General features: G+C 33.5%; 1 protein-coding gene across 1 annotated transcript in view; it reads left to right on the top strand.

The window, feature by feature from the left end:
* PHTF2 (putative homeodomain transcription factor 2) overlaps positions 1 to 17,072 on the top strand; it is a 99,460-nt gene that overhangs the window by 70,338 nt on the left and 12,050 nt on the right. Inside the window, exons 9-14 of the mRNA XM_081102152.1 lie at positions 981 to 1,136; positions 5,345 to 5,563; positions 12,127 to 12,255; positions 14,041 to 14,313; positions 14,543 to 14,674; positions 16,885 to 16,971. Of these exons, the coding sequence (XP_080958278.1) occupies positions 981 to 1,136; positions 5,345 to 5,563; positions 12,127 to 12,255; positions 14,041 to 14,313; positions 14,543 to 14,674; positions 16,885 to 16,971 (996 nt within the window). The remainder of the gene's footprint in view (positions 1 to 980; positions 1,137 to 5,344; positions 5,564 to 12,126; positions 12,256 to 14,040; positions 14,314 to 14,542; positions 14,675 to 16,884; positions 16,972 to 17,072) is intronic.

The following is a 17,072-nucleotide window of genomic DNA, read 5'->3' as shown; positions in this document are numbered from 1 at the left end:
GTTTGTTTAGTTTTCCAAAATAATAAAGCTACCCTGGGCTATTGTAGCAAAGCATAATGTAGATCTTCTGTCTCTTTATTTCACTGAATTTTTCTTAGTTAAATAATTTATTCTTTAAAAGCTGGTATAATAAAATAATATGGTCAGATTAAAAGATGTTAACTGTTAAATTTAGCAATATAAGCCTGAACATTTGTGTTGAGGAAAATAAATAGAAGAAAAGAAGATACTCTAATTCTGAATGAAGTATGTGTTACTACTTGACAGTACGTGTATTTTTAGGACCAGTAGCTGTACAATAAATAGTTTGGGACTGCAATGAAATATAGTACATTACTTGATTTTAGATTGTTGACACATTTGGCTCTCCGATAATGTGAACCTCACATTACTATCAACACTGAACAAATAAGTTCTCAATCATTCAACTTTCAAACACACTTTCTAGTATGCATTACCTACTCAGGCTATATGAAAGAAACATGAAAGTGTCAATAAAACTCATGTTTTGAGTCTCTCAGTTTCAGAATTTCTGAAATCTGGATGTGTCTTACAAATTTATATGTAGATAATGTCTGATATGCACCCATTCAACTACTAGCCACCTCCTTCTGCCTCATAAGCCATTATTTAATCAGTGGTGGTCTTATAATTGATCACATTTTCAGTTTGTGAAAATAGTATAATTAGTTCATCTCAGGTATCTCAGCTTCTTTTATCCTATTTTATATTTTGTAAGCTATTTCAAATCTTTTTGTGGAACAGAAACATTATAGAACAATTTGACAGATGCCTGTGGAATTACTCTTAACATTAAAATACCAGTTATAGTCACTGATTTAAGGTATTTTTTCAGAAAATTAAGGGTTTTGAAGGTATTTAAAGCAATATGTGCATATGTGTGTATAATTGAAAGTATTGCACTTTCAAAACTGCAAGTTAGAAATTACCATAATCCTCTTTGTGTACTCCCATTTTAGGATACCCAAAGGACGGTAACAAATGTCTCTGATGAAGTCTCCAGCGAGGAAGGTCCTGAAACAGGATACCCAATACGCCGTAATGTGGACAGGACTTCTGAGAGCATTCTTCGGAATAGAAAGTCACACCATTATAAGAAACATTACCCTAATGAGGTATATACTTTGGCTTTACATGTATATATACATATCTTTTTAAAAAATATATTTTTTTTTTATTGATTTCAGAAGGGAAGGGAGAGGGAAAGAGAGAAACATCAGTGATGAGAGAGAATCATTGATCGGCTGCCTCCTGCATGCCCCCTACTGGGGATTGAGCCCGCAACCCGAGCATGTGCCCTTGACCAGAATTGAACCTGGGACCCTTCAGTCTGCAGGCTGACACTCTATCCACTGAGCCATACCAGCTAGGGCCATATCTCTTTTTATGTGTTACTAATTTATAACTTATTTTAACAATTGAATTAACAATAATTATGAAAAGAACATATTTGCCCTCAGTATCAATATCTGATTGTTATATGATCTGGATTTATAGAGTAGCAGTTTTAGATTTATGTGTTGCATATATGATAAATAGTCATACATTTGTACTCATTTTGAGTATTTTCTCTGAAGATTCATACATTCAGTTTGTTGTTTACCTTTAAAGAAGCCCATCCTGGAGATGCAATCTTGAACTCCTGTGTTAGTCTTTCCCACAATTTGAATGGCTTTATGACTAATTGATTATTGCAAAGTTATTATTCTAAGTGACTTTATGTTCTTGTCACCAGTTATTAAGTTGCCCATACTGTTAAATTCAATCTTTTTTCTCCTTTGATTCTATTTTTCTTTATTAACGTTGTTTTTTTTCTAAACCCTTTTCTAACTTATCACATCTCTTGAAGTTATCACATCTCTTGAAGCTCATTAAATAGTAAAAGAGTTTCATTCAACTGTATTTTCAGTGTTTATTCTAAAGAACTAAGAACATTTTATTATCTCCCTTCAAGGCAAATGAATCACTTGCTTCTCACAGGAGGCCTCCACAGTGGAGATATTCCTCTCAATTGAAAAACACACCACAAGTAGATGTCTTCTATGCCTCCGCCCCTCCTACCAGTCAGTCTCAGTGTACTTTCTTTACATCTCTAATTGTAGGACTGCCATTCAGACAGATTTCAGGTGGCTCTGAATGATGGTTGTTCTATATTTTAGTTGTAATTTTGATGTTATGGAAGGCAACAAGTACCCGTGTTTACCTATGTCACCATCTTGATTCTCCTCACGGGCATTTTGTTTTTCAAGAAAAGTTATCCAGTCTTTGGTCCATTGGAGGGCCGATACTATATTAGGCTGTCATGGTGTTTGGTACCAAAGGGGTTGGGAATGCGGTGGTGATGTGTCATTCAGTGTGTAGATTTTTACTTAAGCCCCCTTTCCATACTCCCTCACTTTTCACCCCCCATCCACTTTCTTACCTTTTTCTGTGATATACTATGCCTGGTTGGCTTCTTTCATTCACCTGTTGGGAAGATGATGGATTACTTGATTATCTGGGACATAGAAGGTATCCTGGGGAATTAATTGATAGCTTTGTTTAAGCATTTGCCTTATTTTCTTCTCTGTCCTGCTTTGTTGACTCTACAACTATCTTTCAATTTTTCTTTCCTATTGTAGATAAGATTGTCATCTAATAAAGATAGTATTTGATGGAAAGCACGATGCAGAAACTATGGGCTTTGAATCAACTATTTAAATGACTTTGGAAAAATTATTTAACTTCTCTGAGTCTCAGTTTCTGCCTGTATAATGGGGGGGGGGGGGGGCGGGCGGGGAGGGAAGGAGAACAGCGTCATCAGATTGTTAGGATTAAATAAGATTATGCATAATTGCCTGACACAAAGCACTCATATTATAAATGCTTATTCCTTTTAAATAAGTAATCCTCTCCTTTTCATTTGACTATATGCTGTTTTAGCTATCTAAAGATTTGAAATAAGCAGAGCAAATCAAATTAAATGAGCTATTAAGTTGAGCTGTTTTTCCTCAGTTCTAAAATTTCCTATTTTTAGTCTGTAATCAGCAATTTGTAATGAAATTCAAAGTGGCCATTAATCACTTAAATATTGCAGATAAAATAGTGTTTGAAATGTAAGCAATTCTAGGCAATAATTTTTACATTATGCATTTGTAAAATGTCCAATTTATTAATCAGTATTTGGCAAAATACTTATATCAGGAATTATAGATAGTTCCTTATTCCTGAAATCATGCATTAGTTTCAGTTAAACATTGGCCCTTTAATCTGATACTTATTTCTGTATCTGATCAGCAAGTCTGCATCAGAATTAGTTATAGATAATAAGCTAGCTTTATGAAAAAATTTAAATTAGCAATTACTGATTACTTATTACTTCTGTCCTTATTATCTAATGAAAGTTGTTATGATGAAAACTACTTATGTTTCAAGTATTCTGCTTGACAGTGAATCTGAAATATTTTTGGAGTGCTTTTTGTAAAAAAAAAAAAAAAAAAAAAAAAAAGCAGACTGATTTTTACCCTTTTTCTGTAAATTTTTTTCTCTTTTATTTTTCTACTTACTTTTCTATTCAATTTAAAAAAAATTTTTTTTTTTACTTTTCTCTCAAACAATCCTGCCACAAATGCTCTATCACACACTAAATATACATGGTGCCCCATTCTAATATATACAAGTTAATTGTCAATAATATAACTCATTCAAGATATTGTGTTACCTGTGGTAAAGATGATTTTTGTCTTTGGTAGACTTACAGTGTATTTGAGAGTTATGATTTATTTGAGTATACGAAATACATGAACATTTAATTAACACATATAATGTAGATGCTAGATAGCAAGACAAAATTTATTGTCAAATGAATATAATAACAACTCACTGCAGGGACAAAGTATTCACTGTAAATAGAAGATTTTAAACTAACATTTGTTGGACCTCTGCTTTGGACAGGTTTGTATTAAAACGATAGTGCTCATTTAATTTTTATACCTCTTTAAGGTAGGTAGTTTTATTTCCCATTGTCATGGGCTAATTTTTCCCTTAAGTCTCTAAGGTAAGCCAGCTAGAAAGGGGTAGAGATGGTAATTTCCTGACACTTTGTTGAGTAGGCTTTAAAGGAGAGACGGATTTATAGTGAGAGGTAGGAATATAATGAGAGGCCGGAGTGGCAACGAACAAGGTGTGTTTAGGAGTTAAGGAATAGCCCATTGTCACTGGAAGAGAAGGCTGTGGTACTGAGAAGTGGAAAACAAGGTCCAAAAATAGCCATTCGAAGAGAAGCGTGGTAGGTGAAGGAATTTGAACTTTATCCAGGAGAGCAGCAGTGGGAAGCCACAGAAGGATTTTGGTCAGAAGAGTGAAAGAACAGTTGTACTTTGGGAAGATTAATCTGTAAAGAGGGAGGCCTTTTAGGTAGGGGTCAATTAGGAGGCTCTTATAGCAAACAAAGAATGAATGATATCTGGTGATAGCATAGAAAAGAGATAAATATAAAACATTTTAAAGGTAGAATTGACAAATCTTAGTGCCAGGATTGCTAAAATAAAATCTAAAAATTTCAGCATGCTTTGCTATAAGGATGGCTGTTATTTATTCAGTAAAAGTTATTTTGAATTCATTTAAATTAAAATTTTACTCAAAACTATTTATTTTGTATATTAAAAACTAGGAAAATAGTAAATTTATTAGAAATTATTTAACTTCTTTCTTTCAGCTTTTACTTTCATATCATAGATTATCTCAAACACATAAATTGACACTTTGTAGCTATTCATGTGCTTGAGATAATCTATGATTTTTTGTTCAATTTTATTGAACTTGTTTGAGAAACAAAGACAATAGATACATGAAAACTATTGTTGCTAAAATAGACTAAGTAAGAAAAATCCATTAAACCATCAATTAAAGTGGGTGACTATGCAGTCCATGTGAATGCAGACTAGTCTTTGCCTGCCTGAATTCTGAACTTTGTATAAAGTTTAAGAGAAAGGAGTCATTGGAGGGGGCGGATGGGGGAGCGGAGGGCCAAGGGGGGGAGGAAACATATGTAAACTTTAGACAATGAATGAATAAAAACAAAGCGAAAGAAGTAAAAAAAGTCATAATCTTTGCATGCAAAGTAACACTTGAGCTGAAATGTGAAATAAATTTTGATTTGAGGAAATTTTGTTACTCCTTAAAAATTAATATGTATTTTTAATGTTTTATTATCTATTTCACTGTTATTTGACAGTGTGTTTATTGTTTTAGCAAAAAGTAGCAATATTTGGTTCTAATAGAATCCTTTGAATTGGAAAGGGTACATAAATTGTATTAATGTCAAAGAATATCTTGATTTCAGGATGCCCCTAAATCGGGTACTAGTTGCAGCTCTCGCTGTTCAAGTTCCAGACAGGATTCTGAGAGCACAAGGCCAGAATCTGAAACAGAAGATGTATTATGGGAAGACTTGTTACATTGTGCAGAATGCCGATCATCTTGTACCAGTGAGACAGATGTGGAAAATCCTCATGTTAATCCATGTGTGAAAAAAGAATATAGAGATGATCCTTTTCACCAGGTCGGTTTACAGTTGTCATGGGCTAATTTGTCCCTTAAGTCTCTAGGATGATTTTAATTTCTAGTAGTAAATTTAAGCCACTGGTGGTTTCTACAGGTTTTTCTCCTTTGAATGTACAAATTTTACAGAGGTGAAGAAAAAGCTTACACTCAATTAAAATATTCTGGTAAAAAAAATTTTTTAATGTGAGCTGTGGTCTGGCTTCATTGGAACATAGAATCTCATCATTTATGTTATGGTTATGATTCTGACCTTGCAAACATGTTTCTGAGAAGTTGTTGATAAATGGAGTTTTATAAGTCAACTTGTGTTTTAGATGCAATAGTCTTTTTCTCATTCAACAGACTTCATGGTCAGATTTATTTATTTATACCTGTGGTCTTAACTCCACTGTAAGATTGTAATTCACATATATTTCATGAATATCAGATTTGTATCTCCAAGTGCCTATAGTAGTGCTGTCGAATAGAAATATAATGAGAGTCACATATGTAATTTAAAAATTTCTGGTAGCTGCATTAAAAATGTTTTAAAAGGTGAAATTAATTTTAGTATCTTTTATTTAACCCTATATTCAAAATATCACTTCAACATATAACTAATATGAAAAATAATGAAATATATATATTTTTAATATGAAATGTCTTCAAAATCTATCACAGCACATCTGATTTGGACTAGTCACATTTCAAGTGCTCAGCAGCCACATGTGAGTAGGGTGTACTATATCGGACAACACAGGTCTGTGGGACATCTTCATTTGAATGTTTCACCATTGCCTCAGCTTTAACCAAATATACCACCTTCCCTCATAAATTTATTTTTCTTATGGCATTTAAAATCTTGGTGAATGACATCTTCATTCATCTGCTCACTGTCCAGAAACCTGGTAGTCATTTAAAATCCTCACTGTTCTTACTTTCTTCTCTCTCTTATCCCAAGTCCTCATGAAATCCTAACAATGAAGCCAACAAGTAAACTTAGAAAACTAGAGGTAGAAGGGAACTTCCTTAATCTGATAAAAGGTAGCTATCAAAGAACCTTCTAAAAACCTATATATTTAATGTTGAAATTTTAGGAGCAATTTTATTAAAAGCAGGAAAAAGAGATGCCCATCATCACTGCTTTTTCTATTAAAATTCTACAGTATGTTTGTATGTCTCTGTTTTCAGTTGGACTTAGACAGATTTAAAGTTCACATTAAAGAACAAAATGTCAATAGCAGAAGCAATTTTGAAGAACTACAGGGAACTTTCCATATTGGATATAAAAATGTATTTTTTAAAATATAGTAGTTAAGGTAGTATGGTATAGGTATATGCTATAGACTGAATGTGTCCCCATCAAAATATGATTGCATTTGGAGGTGGGCCTCTGGGAGGTAATTAGGCATGAGGGTGGAGCTTTGGTCCCCACCCCTCTCCCAGAGATGTGAAATGTTTAAGCACATATGTGCATAGGAGAAAACCAGTAGGGAAGAATTAAAGAGGTACAGGAGAAAGTTAAATGATGTGTCTTAGGATTCTAGTGGGAAAAGCCTAGTTAGGAAGCTTAAATTCCTCCTTGACAGGAAGAGAATACATCTTTTGTTGAAATAGGAGGAAGAAGAGTGCCTGAAACAAGTAAGATGATGAGAGAGTTGCTGCCTGATAATCTCTATTCTGTGAGTGCGGGAGGTTAGGGAGTCTGTTAACAATAAGAAGTGAGATGACGGGATAGGGGACTTGTGGATGGTGGTGAAGGCTTGAAGTTATCATTTGCAGGAAATGGGGGTAGTGGAGAGAGAGTATATGTATGCATCTATTCAAACCAATTAAAAAAGTCGAACTGTGACATTGTTGAGGATCCAACTAGAATCTGAAACCATGAATTTGTAGTTGCTCGTTCCAGACAGTTGTGTGATATTCTCTGGAATATAGTTGTAATAATCATAACAATAGCAAGCATTTAATAAGCATTTACTAAAAGGCACTATGCAATGTAATCTAGATGTATTATCTCATGTAATCCTCTCAACCTATAACAGTAGGGTTTATTTTTATTTTATAGCTGAGAAAATTTAGTCCCAGAATTAAATAATGTACCCAAAGTCACACAGCATAGGTGTTCACTAAATAGTTGCTATTCAAGAGACAGGAGAGGGGATGGTATACTGATTGAAAGAATGGATGTGGTTAAGAGTCTAGCCATGTTGGATTGAGAAGGAAATGAAACCAAGAAGAGACTGATAGATTAGAAGATAGGTGTGTTCAAGGAAACAAGTGTTTGAGAATTGAAGGTTTGAGAGACCTGGCAAGATGAGAGGTGTGGTTCAAGACATATTAGAAGTAGAGCAATTCTGTGTGGTGACAAGATCCAGGATGTGACCATGGGAAATAGCTATAGTTCCCCAAGATTAAGTGAAAAAAGCAATGAACAGTTAATCCTTGAGAATGGAGTTGATCCATGTGTCATTTGCATATTCATCTAAGTCACCGAGATAACAACTGGAATTGACCTGTAAGAAAATGGCTGTGAACTATTTCCCCAGAGATACTAGCTGCATAGAAGCAGGGACCATGTGTTCTTTTGCTCATTGTTGTGTCACACAGTGCCTGGCACATAGTAGGTGTTTAATAAATATAAGTTGAGTGAATGAGTTAAATGAAATAAACATTTTTCAAAGCATGCTGATTAGGCCTTTCTTAAATGATTAAAAAATTATTTTTAATGAATGCTATACAGAATAAATTTGCCCTAAATCTTTCACATCATTCTGCTCTTTTTTTGATAAGATGAAGATTTTTTTAAATTTTCTACTCTGCATGTCTAATAGTATTCTAGGTTTCCATTGGTTTTGCTTTTGGGTGAAAAACTTGATTTTACATATATTTCTTATTCTCAGATTTCTGAAAAAATAAGCTCAAGTTTTCAGTTTTACTAATAGCCATGTAATTGAAATTTGCTCCCTTTAGTGAAAAGCTACCAGGTTTTTTTTTGTACAGGTAGTCCTTGGGGTATGTCAGACTCGACGTACATCGTTTCGTGGTTATGTCACCATCTCCCATTATTTATTTTAAAAAAAGTTCCATCATTTCGACATATGTACATATGTGCTTTATGTTTTTTATAATTTATTTACCACAAGTAAAGGTCAGAAATTGTTATCTTTCTTTCAAATTTTTTACTGTTTCACTTCATTACTGCTGTGTCTGTGCTCCATGTGAGTGACATAGATGCTTATGTAGGTGGATTCTGACTTACTGCGAATGCGTTACGTCGCGCCTTAGGAACGGATCTCCGACGTAACCCGAGGACCTACTGTATTTGGTTTGGAGGACCCTTTTCTGCCTACTTAAGACTCAAAAATCTCTTATGAAGAAACATTGAGCATTTGAATCAGTATGTTCTTGTCAGGATGACCAAATCTGTTTTTGTTTTATTTTCTTTGTAAATAGTAACAAACATTTCTATAGGAGAAAATTTTCTTCCTCTAGTCATGGCTGAATGTATAATAAAATATAAAGCCATATTCAAGTGAAATTCATCTTTCAGTAGGGAAAGCCAGATTTTAATGGACACAGTTCCCACAGGTGGAAACTCCAGTAAAGCAGTTGTCATGGTGAATTAATTTGAAACAAAACCTGCCACCATTAAGTTTTATGATTTTCAGGCATTTTTGAATAAACAAGCAGTTAAGAATTAGAATGAGGATAAAAAACAATCATTAAAAGAGTTCCAAATTTCAATTTGAAAAGCATACAAAGAAGAACCTATGTGACAACATTATAAAATGGAATTATTTACTTCCATGTTTTCCCTGAACCTTTTAATTTATTTTTATTTTTTTAAATATATTTTATTGATATTTTTACAGAGAGGAAGGGAGAGGGATAGAGAGTTAGAAACATCGATGAGAGAGAAACATTGATCAGCTGCTTCCTGCACAATCCCTACTGGGGATGTGCCCGCAACCAAGGTACATGCCCTTGACCGGAATCAAACCTGGGACCCTTCAGTCCACAGGCTGATGCTCTATCCACTGAGCCAAACCGGTTAGGGCTGAACCTTTTTAAAAAAGTGTTTCATGTAATGCTGCTCTCCATACATTTAGGCAGTACATGTTTCAACAAGAATGTTTTTCAGAATACATACATTTGACAAACACATACACAGGTATAGGGCTTTTTAAGTAACTTTTTCTCTTCTGTTTTGCCTTTCTAGAAATAAGACAGTGATAAATCTACTTAGAGTAACTGGGAAGGTAGCTGGGCCAAATGAGTACTTTGGGAAGGAGAGTGAAGAACTGCTTGATTTCTGTTTCTGTCTGTAGATGGACCTGCAGCATATTGAAATGCCTTGCTTCATGTAATCGGAAAACCTTTAATTCACTGTTACAGACTAACAGTTAAGAAATAAGTTAAAATGCCTGTGTGTCAGTGGTTGAAATCTGTTGCCTCTCGGGCTTAACACTTTCCATTCAGCTTCTTGCAGTTGTTCCTAGCTTTATAGTTTCATAATTATTAAACTTCCAAGAAAAGTTTGATACATATTTCAATGCAAATTATTTCTATCCCAGACTAGAATATTCTGTTTGAAGATAAATTATGGAACATCATCTGATGAAAATGGTTAATTATCAGTATCTCATAACTTAAGAGCTATGATGAAACATAGCTCTTATATGTTTCAGTAGTAAAATATATGCTATGAATTTTAATGTATATTAAAATACTATGTCTTTGGGAAAGATAAATATTTAGAGGCAACCTCTTGATAGTCAAATAACTACATGGAAAGAGCTTTGTCAATAGCATGACTACTGGCATTATGGTTTGCCTGTAATTATTCACCAGTTTTTATGCTGTTTATAGTAAACATGGTATATATAGCTTGACATAAAGAAAATTAGTGTATGAGGTAGAATAATTTCCTTATCTCTTTTCTTACATATTGTTGACTTACTATTTTATACCTTTAATTGAAATTAATGCAACTTTACTCCCCCTAGAGCAGTGGTTCTCAACCTTCTGGCTCTTTAAATAGAGTTCCTCATGTTGTGACCCAACCATAAAATTATTTTTGTTGCTACTTCATAACTGTAATGTTGCTACTGTTATGAATCGTAATGTCAATATCTGATATGCAGGATGGTCTTAGGCGACCCCTGTGAAAGGGTCGTTCGACCCCCAAAGGGGTCGCGACCCACAGGTTGAGAACCGCTGCCCTAGAGGAAAATATATTCCTTACATTTACAGAAACATGTCTTTATCCTATTTGAATCATATTTTGTCCTCCAAAGAATAAATATAACTAGAGTAGATTATTCTGTTCATTGTTAGAAGTTATTTTAATGAAATATGTTATAAAAATAAGTTAAAAAGACTATGTCAGTGATGGCGAACCTTTTGAGATCGGCGTGTCAGCATTTTAAAAAACCCTAACTTAACTCTGGTGCCGTGTCACATACAGAAATTTTTTGATATTTGCAACCATAGTAAAACAAAGATTTATATTTTTGATATTTATTTTATATATTTAAATGCCATTTAACAAAGAAAAATCAACCAAAAAAATGAGTTCGCGTGTCACCTCTGACACGCTTGTCATAGGTTCGCCATCACTGGACTATGTCAACAAAGAAATTCATCCCATTCTGGGTCTAATCTTTTAGTGTTATTTCTCCTACCACTATCTGGTACTACAAAAATTATTGTTTCATCAATTTTGTTGCTATCTTTAACTCCCAACTATCCTATTTTGAAATTTTATTTCTTTAATTATAGATCTAAAGCAAACAAACATAAGCCTGTGATTCTTTTTATTAAAGCTTTCAATTTTTCTTTTTACCTTTTTTTATTTCTTGAAACATTGAGAAATACTTGGGAGAGTACTTCTAGTTATTTGTGCTTTGCAATATTTGCTCTGAGGAACAGAAACTTAAATTGATCCTTTGGAGAAATGCTAGATTAAAGTATCAGAAAAGTAAGTCAAGTATTAACGGTAGGTGTGTGAGGAAGGGTCTCCTTCAGCATGAGATTGTATCACTATTTAATCTTTCAAAGAGGTTCAAATCTCAACTGTCATTGTTTTTTATTGAATGATCATAAGTTGGACAATTAGTAATATGAACAATGTGATATCTGTTTGTCTATGAACATTTGTATATTATTAGCTATATAGGCAGGTTGACAACTAAGTGCTTTTGCTGACATATTTTAGAGTATTTTTGAACAATATAATGCCTAATATCTGCTATAGAAAGTTTTTAATTTATGCATTTTTATAACTGTAATATCTTATGGCATCTGTTTAATGTATATGCTAATTTTAAAAATTTTAGTGTTGTTGAAATTCTGTGTGTATAAATACCAATATAACTATGCACATAAATGTACATTCTATTTATAAAAGATAAATGCATTCACCTATTTCTATTTTTTACTAGTAATGTAGTTAAAGTTTGTGTGTGTGTGTGTGTGTGTGTGTGTGTATACATATATATGCATATGTATGTATATATGTTTGTTTTATTTATGAAATGAGATAACTGTATTTACCAATTTCTTTTTATTTTTTTATAGAGTCATTTGCCCTGGCTCCACAGTTCCCACCCAGGATTAGAAAAAATAAGTGCTATAGTATGGGAAGGAAATGACTGTAAGAAAGCAGATATGTCTGTACTTGAAATCAGTGGAATGATTATGAACAGAGTAAGTTTTCAAATTTTATTCTTTTAGTTCAAGGATAAAACAGTGATTATTAATATCCTATGTAATAAAAGCCTAATATGCTAAGTGTCCAACCATTCGACTGTTCAACCAGTTGCTGTGATGCATACTGACCACCAGGGGACAGACGCTCCAACTGGTAGGTTAGCTTGCTGCTGGGGTCCGGTTGATTGGGACTGGGCAAGATGGGCCAGACACGCCCTGGAGCCCTCCCTTGATCCCTCCCTGACCCTGATTGTGCACCAGTGGGATCCCTTGGCCTGGCCTGAAGGGATCAGGCTGAAACCGGCTCTCCGACATACCCCGAGGGGTCCCACATTGCAAGAGGGTGCAGGCCAGGTCGAGGGACCCCACTGGTGCATGAATCTGTGCACCGGGCCTCTAGTATTAAATAATTACTGCAATGTTATGTTTATAACCTACTCACCTCACTTTTCAACCTGAAAAAAAGTTATTTGTATTTTTTCTTTGTCATTGATTTAAACAGTGATATCACTCACCTTTTATTGTTTTCATTCTTGCAACCAAGAATAGATACAATCTAAAATTTTCTTCTTTTATGTTATTTCTTTTGCTTTCCGTGGATCAAATTGAGGAGCTGCTAGATATATACAGTTTTGATATTTATTTTTCTTTATCACCCATCTTGGCTCATTTATTTATTAGTACCCAGAACATTAAACAGTTCAAACAGAAGGTTTGTGTTGATACTTCCTTGCCTAATTAAATGTATAGAAGTAATGCAGCTAGGGGTAAACATCTTGAGTAGTTGGAAGTAGAGTTAGATGAGAATACTGTGGATTTCAATTTTAGTTTTTATTACTTTTTTAAAAAATCAGATCATTGCTACTTTTAAAGTTTTACCTGATTCCTCTGGACATCTAGTCATGATTTAACTTGCAGTTCTAAATTTCTTGTGCATTGTTATGCAAGAACCTTTGTACACACTTCATGTGGGACAGGAATTAAAATAACTGGGTATAGAAATTGATCTACTTCCTCTTTCATGTCTCAGTGTGAGCAATGAAAAGCTATCAACGAGGAGTATCTAGTTGGTGTTCTATATTTTAACTGTCTGTAAGCTAGCAGATTATGGAATGATAAAAAGTTACCTAAGTGATATTTAAGGTTTCTCCCAGTTCTACCATTCTTATATTTTCCCATTACTTAAATTTTAGTTTCCTTTTTTATAATTACCCTACCATCTTTTCCCTTTTCTTATTTAATTGTCCCCTCTCTAACATTTTCTCTCTTCTAAATGGTTTTAGAATTTAAAGAGAGAGATATCCATTTGTATATTGAGCTCTTTGAAGAAAATACAAATCACAAATTTATTGAATAATTAAATATAATTCTAGATTTTTGTCTTTAATTAACTAAATTTAAGTGGATGTGATATCTCATTCTTTTTAATATTGCAGTATTTGTGAATATTTCTAACTTTTGAAATAATGAGATACATATAATTTTTTTTTAAGATCTGGGTAAGACCAAGATAGTTAATCCTTTTTGCATCTACTTAGTGAATTAGAGATCTGATAATGAACTATTTTTGAAAACTGAAGAAATAATGATTTACTTTTTACACATTATAGGCTCTTCAACTTTGAGTAAATTTAATTTTTATTATTCATGTAGTAAAACTAATACATTTTAACAAACTGATTCTATATTGCTATAAATAAAATCATGCTTAATAGAAATTCATTGTACTGTAGGTAAAATTTGTGTAAGTTTTTTTTCTCTTTCTTTTTTCTCTCTATAAAGGTGAATAGCCATATACCAGGAATAGGATACCAGATTTTTGGAAATGCAATCTCTCTTATCCTGGGTTTAACTCCGTTTGTTTTCCGACTCTCCCAAGCTACAGACTTGGAACAGCTCACTACACATTCGGCTTCTGAACTTTACGCGATTGCATTCGGTTCTAATGAAGATGCCGTAGTGCTTTCTATGGTTATTATAAGTTTTGTGGTTCGTGTGTCTCTTGTGTGGATTTTCTTTTTTTTGCTCTGTGTAGCAGAAAGAACTTATAAACAGGTGAGTATATATAGACTTCTGAAGAGAAAACATCTTATCCTTTCCTAATGTTCAAAGTATTCTTGAAGTATTTTAGTATTTCATTAAATCAATCTGAGCTGCTAATTCTTTTCTCGTTTTGTTTTTATAGTACTTAACTAAATAAAATTCTAACAGTCCATATTTTGTTGATTTTTGTTTTTTCATGGTAATATACTTGAAATTAATGCTTGCCTTTTGTCTCTTTTAGCGCTTACTTTTTGCAAAACTCTTTGGACATTTAACATCGGCAAGGAGGGCTCGAAAATCTGAGGTTCCTCATTTCCGGTTGAAGAAAGTACAAAATATAAAAATGTGGCTATCACTTCGGTCCTATCTTAAGGTAGAGTGGTAGTGTCAAAAGTACTCTTAAATGTGCTGGCTTCCTCTCAGAGTTTCCTTTTCTTTGTCAATATGTAGGTATGTCTAGATGTGTATTCACATAAGTACTCACACAGTGCTGTGTGTTCTTTATGCTCCATATGCAGAAATCCAAAATAAATGTTTAACTGGTTCTTTATAGTAAAGCACCTGAAGTCTAAAAGGCTTAAATGTATTTGAGGTAGATAATTCAAGATCAAGTTGTCCTTAATTTATCTTTGTTCATAAATCTCACCAACTTCTACTCATTCAAAAGCTAGATTAAAGATTTTGTTTCTACCTAAAATGGTTGTCAAAAGCCAGTAGAGGGAGCCCACTGCTTAGAAAAGAGTTTTTAAAAACTGTAATCAGAATCACCTCAGTGAAGTGGCCTATTGCTATTTAAAAATACTAGCTTATAATTCTAAGCCATTCTTTTCATGCTGTTCTTTTCTTTAATCTTGTTAAATAACCTTTCTAATTATAAAAGTAGATTTAAAAAACACATCTCAGGAGGGAAATGGGAAACATCTTAATAAATTTTAGGAAAACACTAAGGATTATTTGTTGCATTAAGTAGCAATGAATTTCATTATATATGGAGTTACCTAAAGACCAAATATCGTCTAACATACCTAGATGTTTAATGCTTATTTTGTTCTTTTAAAAAAATCTTTATTGTTAAAAGTATTATATGTCCCCTTATTTCCCCCATAACACTTTTTATTTTGAAGCAACAATGAAAGAAGTGAAAAATTTTTTGCACTGTTTATCTAGCTTTCTATTTAAAATATTCATTATTCTGCTTATTTAACTTATTAAATTCAACTAACTTAATCTCCATTGGAAAATGTTACAAATTGGCGTAGATTATTTTTTGTCACTGTGACATTTCTGTTGTAAAGAGGGATGAATATGTCTTTGTTGCATGGCTTAGTGAGAAGCCACACCAAATTTCCCTTCTTTATCAACGCTACGTAGGTATTACATTCTTTTCTACGTTGATTACTTTATTCAGTAAACATTTATTTAATGTTAACCATGTGCCATCCACTACCCATGAGATGAAATTCTCTACCCTCATGAGCTTGCACTTCAGTGACATTTAACCCCAGACCTATGAATTATCTTTGAAATTTACTTTCTTCTCTTGCATTTCCAACATCCAATTTATCACCAATTTCCACCCATTCTGCTTCCAAAATATAACATGAGTTTATTTACTTACATTTGTTTCCTTTTCCATCACCTTAATTGAAAACAATTTGGGCTACTGGAGTTGCCTCTTAACTGGCCTTCCAGCATTCAGAGTTCCTCCTTCCAATACTTTCTTCACTCTGTCAACAGAGATCTTTTTTAAAAATGTAGATTCTACCATATACTTCTTAAAATTTTTTGGAGATTCTCCATTGCCCTTAGGATAAAGAATAAAATCTGACAGGGCTTATAATACCCTCAATGACCCAGCTCTTGCCATTAATCTGTCTTTCTTTCTTCCTACATTCCAGCCACACTAAACTACTTCAGTTCTTTGAATGCACTATGATCATTCCTGTTCTGTGCTCTTCCTTCCACCAAACCATTGTCATGTGCCATCTTAGTTTGGTATAAATATCACTTTCTTAGGGAAATCTTCCCAGGCTCACACCATCTTATATTTGTGGGTTAGAAGGGTGGGCATGGAAAGATCTCTCTAAGGAAGTGATATTTACATAAAACTCCCAATTTTCTCAACGCATCCTATACTTTTCCTTCATAGCACTTATCACAACTTACACATATATCTGTGATTTTGAAATTGATGCCTGACTCCCTAATAATGAAGGTAGGGACTGTGTCTGTTTCGTTCTCTGCTGTGTTTCTACCCCCTAGCACAGTACTTCATTCTGAGCAGGTGCTTAAGAAACATTTGTTGAATGAATAGTGTTTGTAAAGTGAAATATTTGGAAGTTATGCTAAGAATTGTAGGCTGTATATATTCACCATTTCCACTGTGTTGCAAATCCTTAGGAAATGGTAACACTTTAATAAAAACTCATCTAACAAATTAGGTGTATTTTCAACATTATAAGTTAGCCCTTTATTATATAGGATGATCAACCTATAGTGGCGGATAAGCACCTTAATTGAAAGCATGAAATTGACTGCTAATTAGTAAATGTATTTAAAAGTGTTTTCCCTTTTTTCCCCCAGCGTCGAGGTCCTCAGCGATCAGTTGATGTAATAGTTTCCTCTGCTTTCTTGTTGACTATCTCAGTTGTATTTATCTGTTGTGCCCAGGTGAGTTACCTTGTTCTGTGTAGAAATTAGATAATCAGACCTACAAATATTCAGCTTCAAACGTTTTCTAATACAAAATAATGAAGACAATAATATAAGTA

This window comes from Myotis nattereri, assembly GCF_964212035.1.
Source record: "Myotis nattereri genome assembly, chromosome: 11".
Taxonomy (NCBI): domain Eukaryota; kingdom Metazoa; phylum Chordata; class Mammalia; order Chiroptera; family Vespertilionidae; genus Myotis; species Myotis nattereri.
Note: the sequence above shows the minus strand (reverse complement) of the source record. Positions and strands in the feature narration are given on the sequence as shown.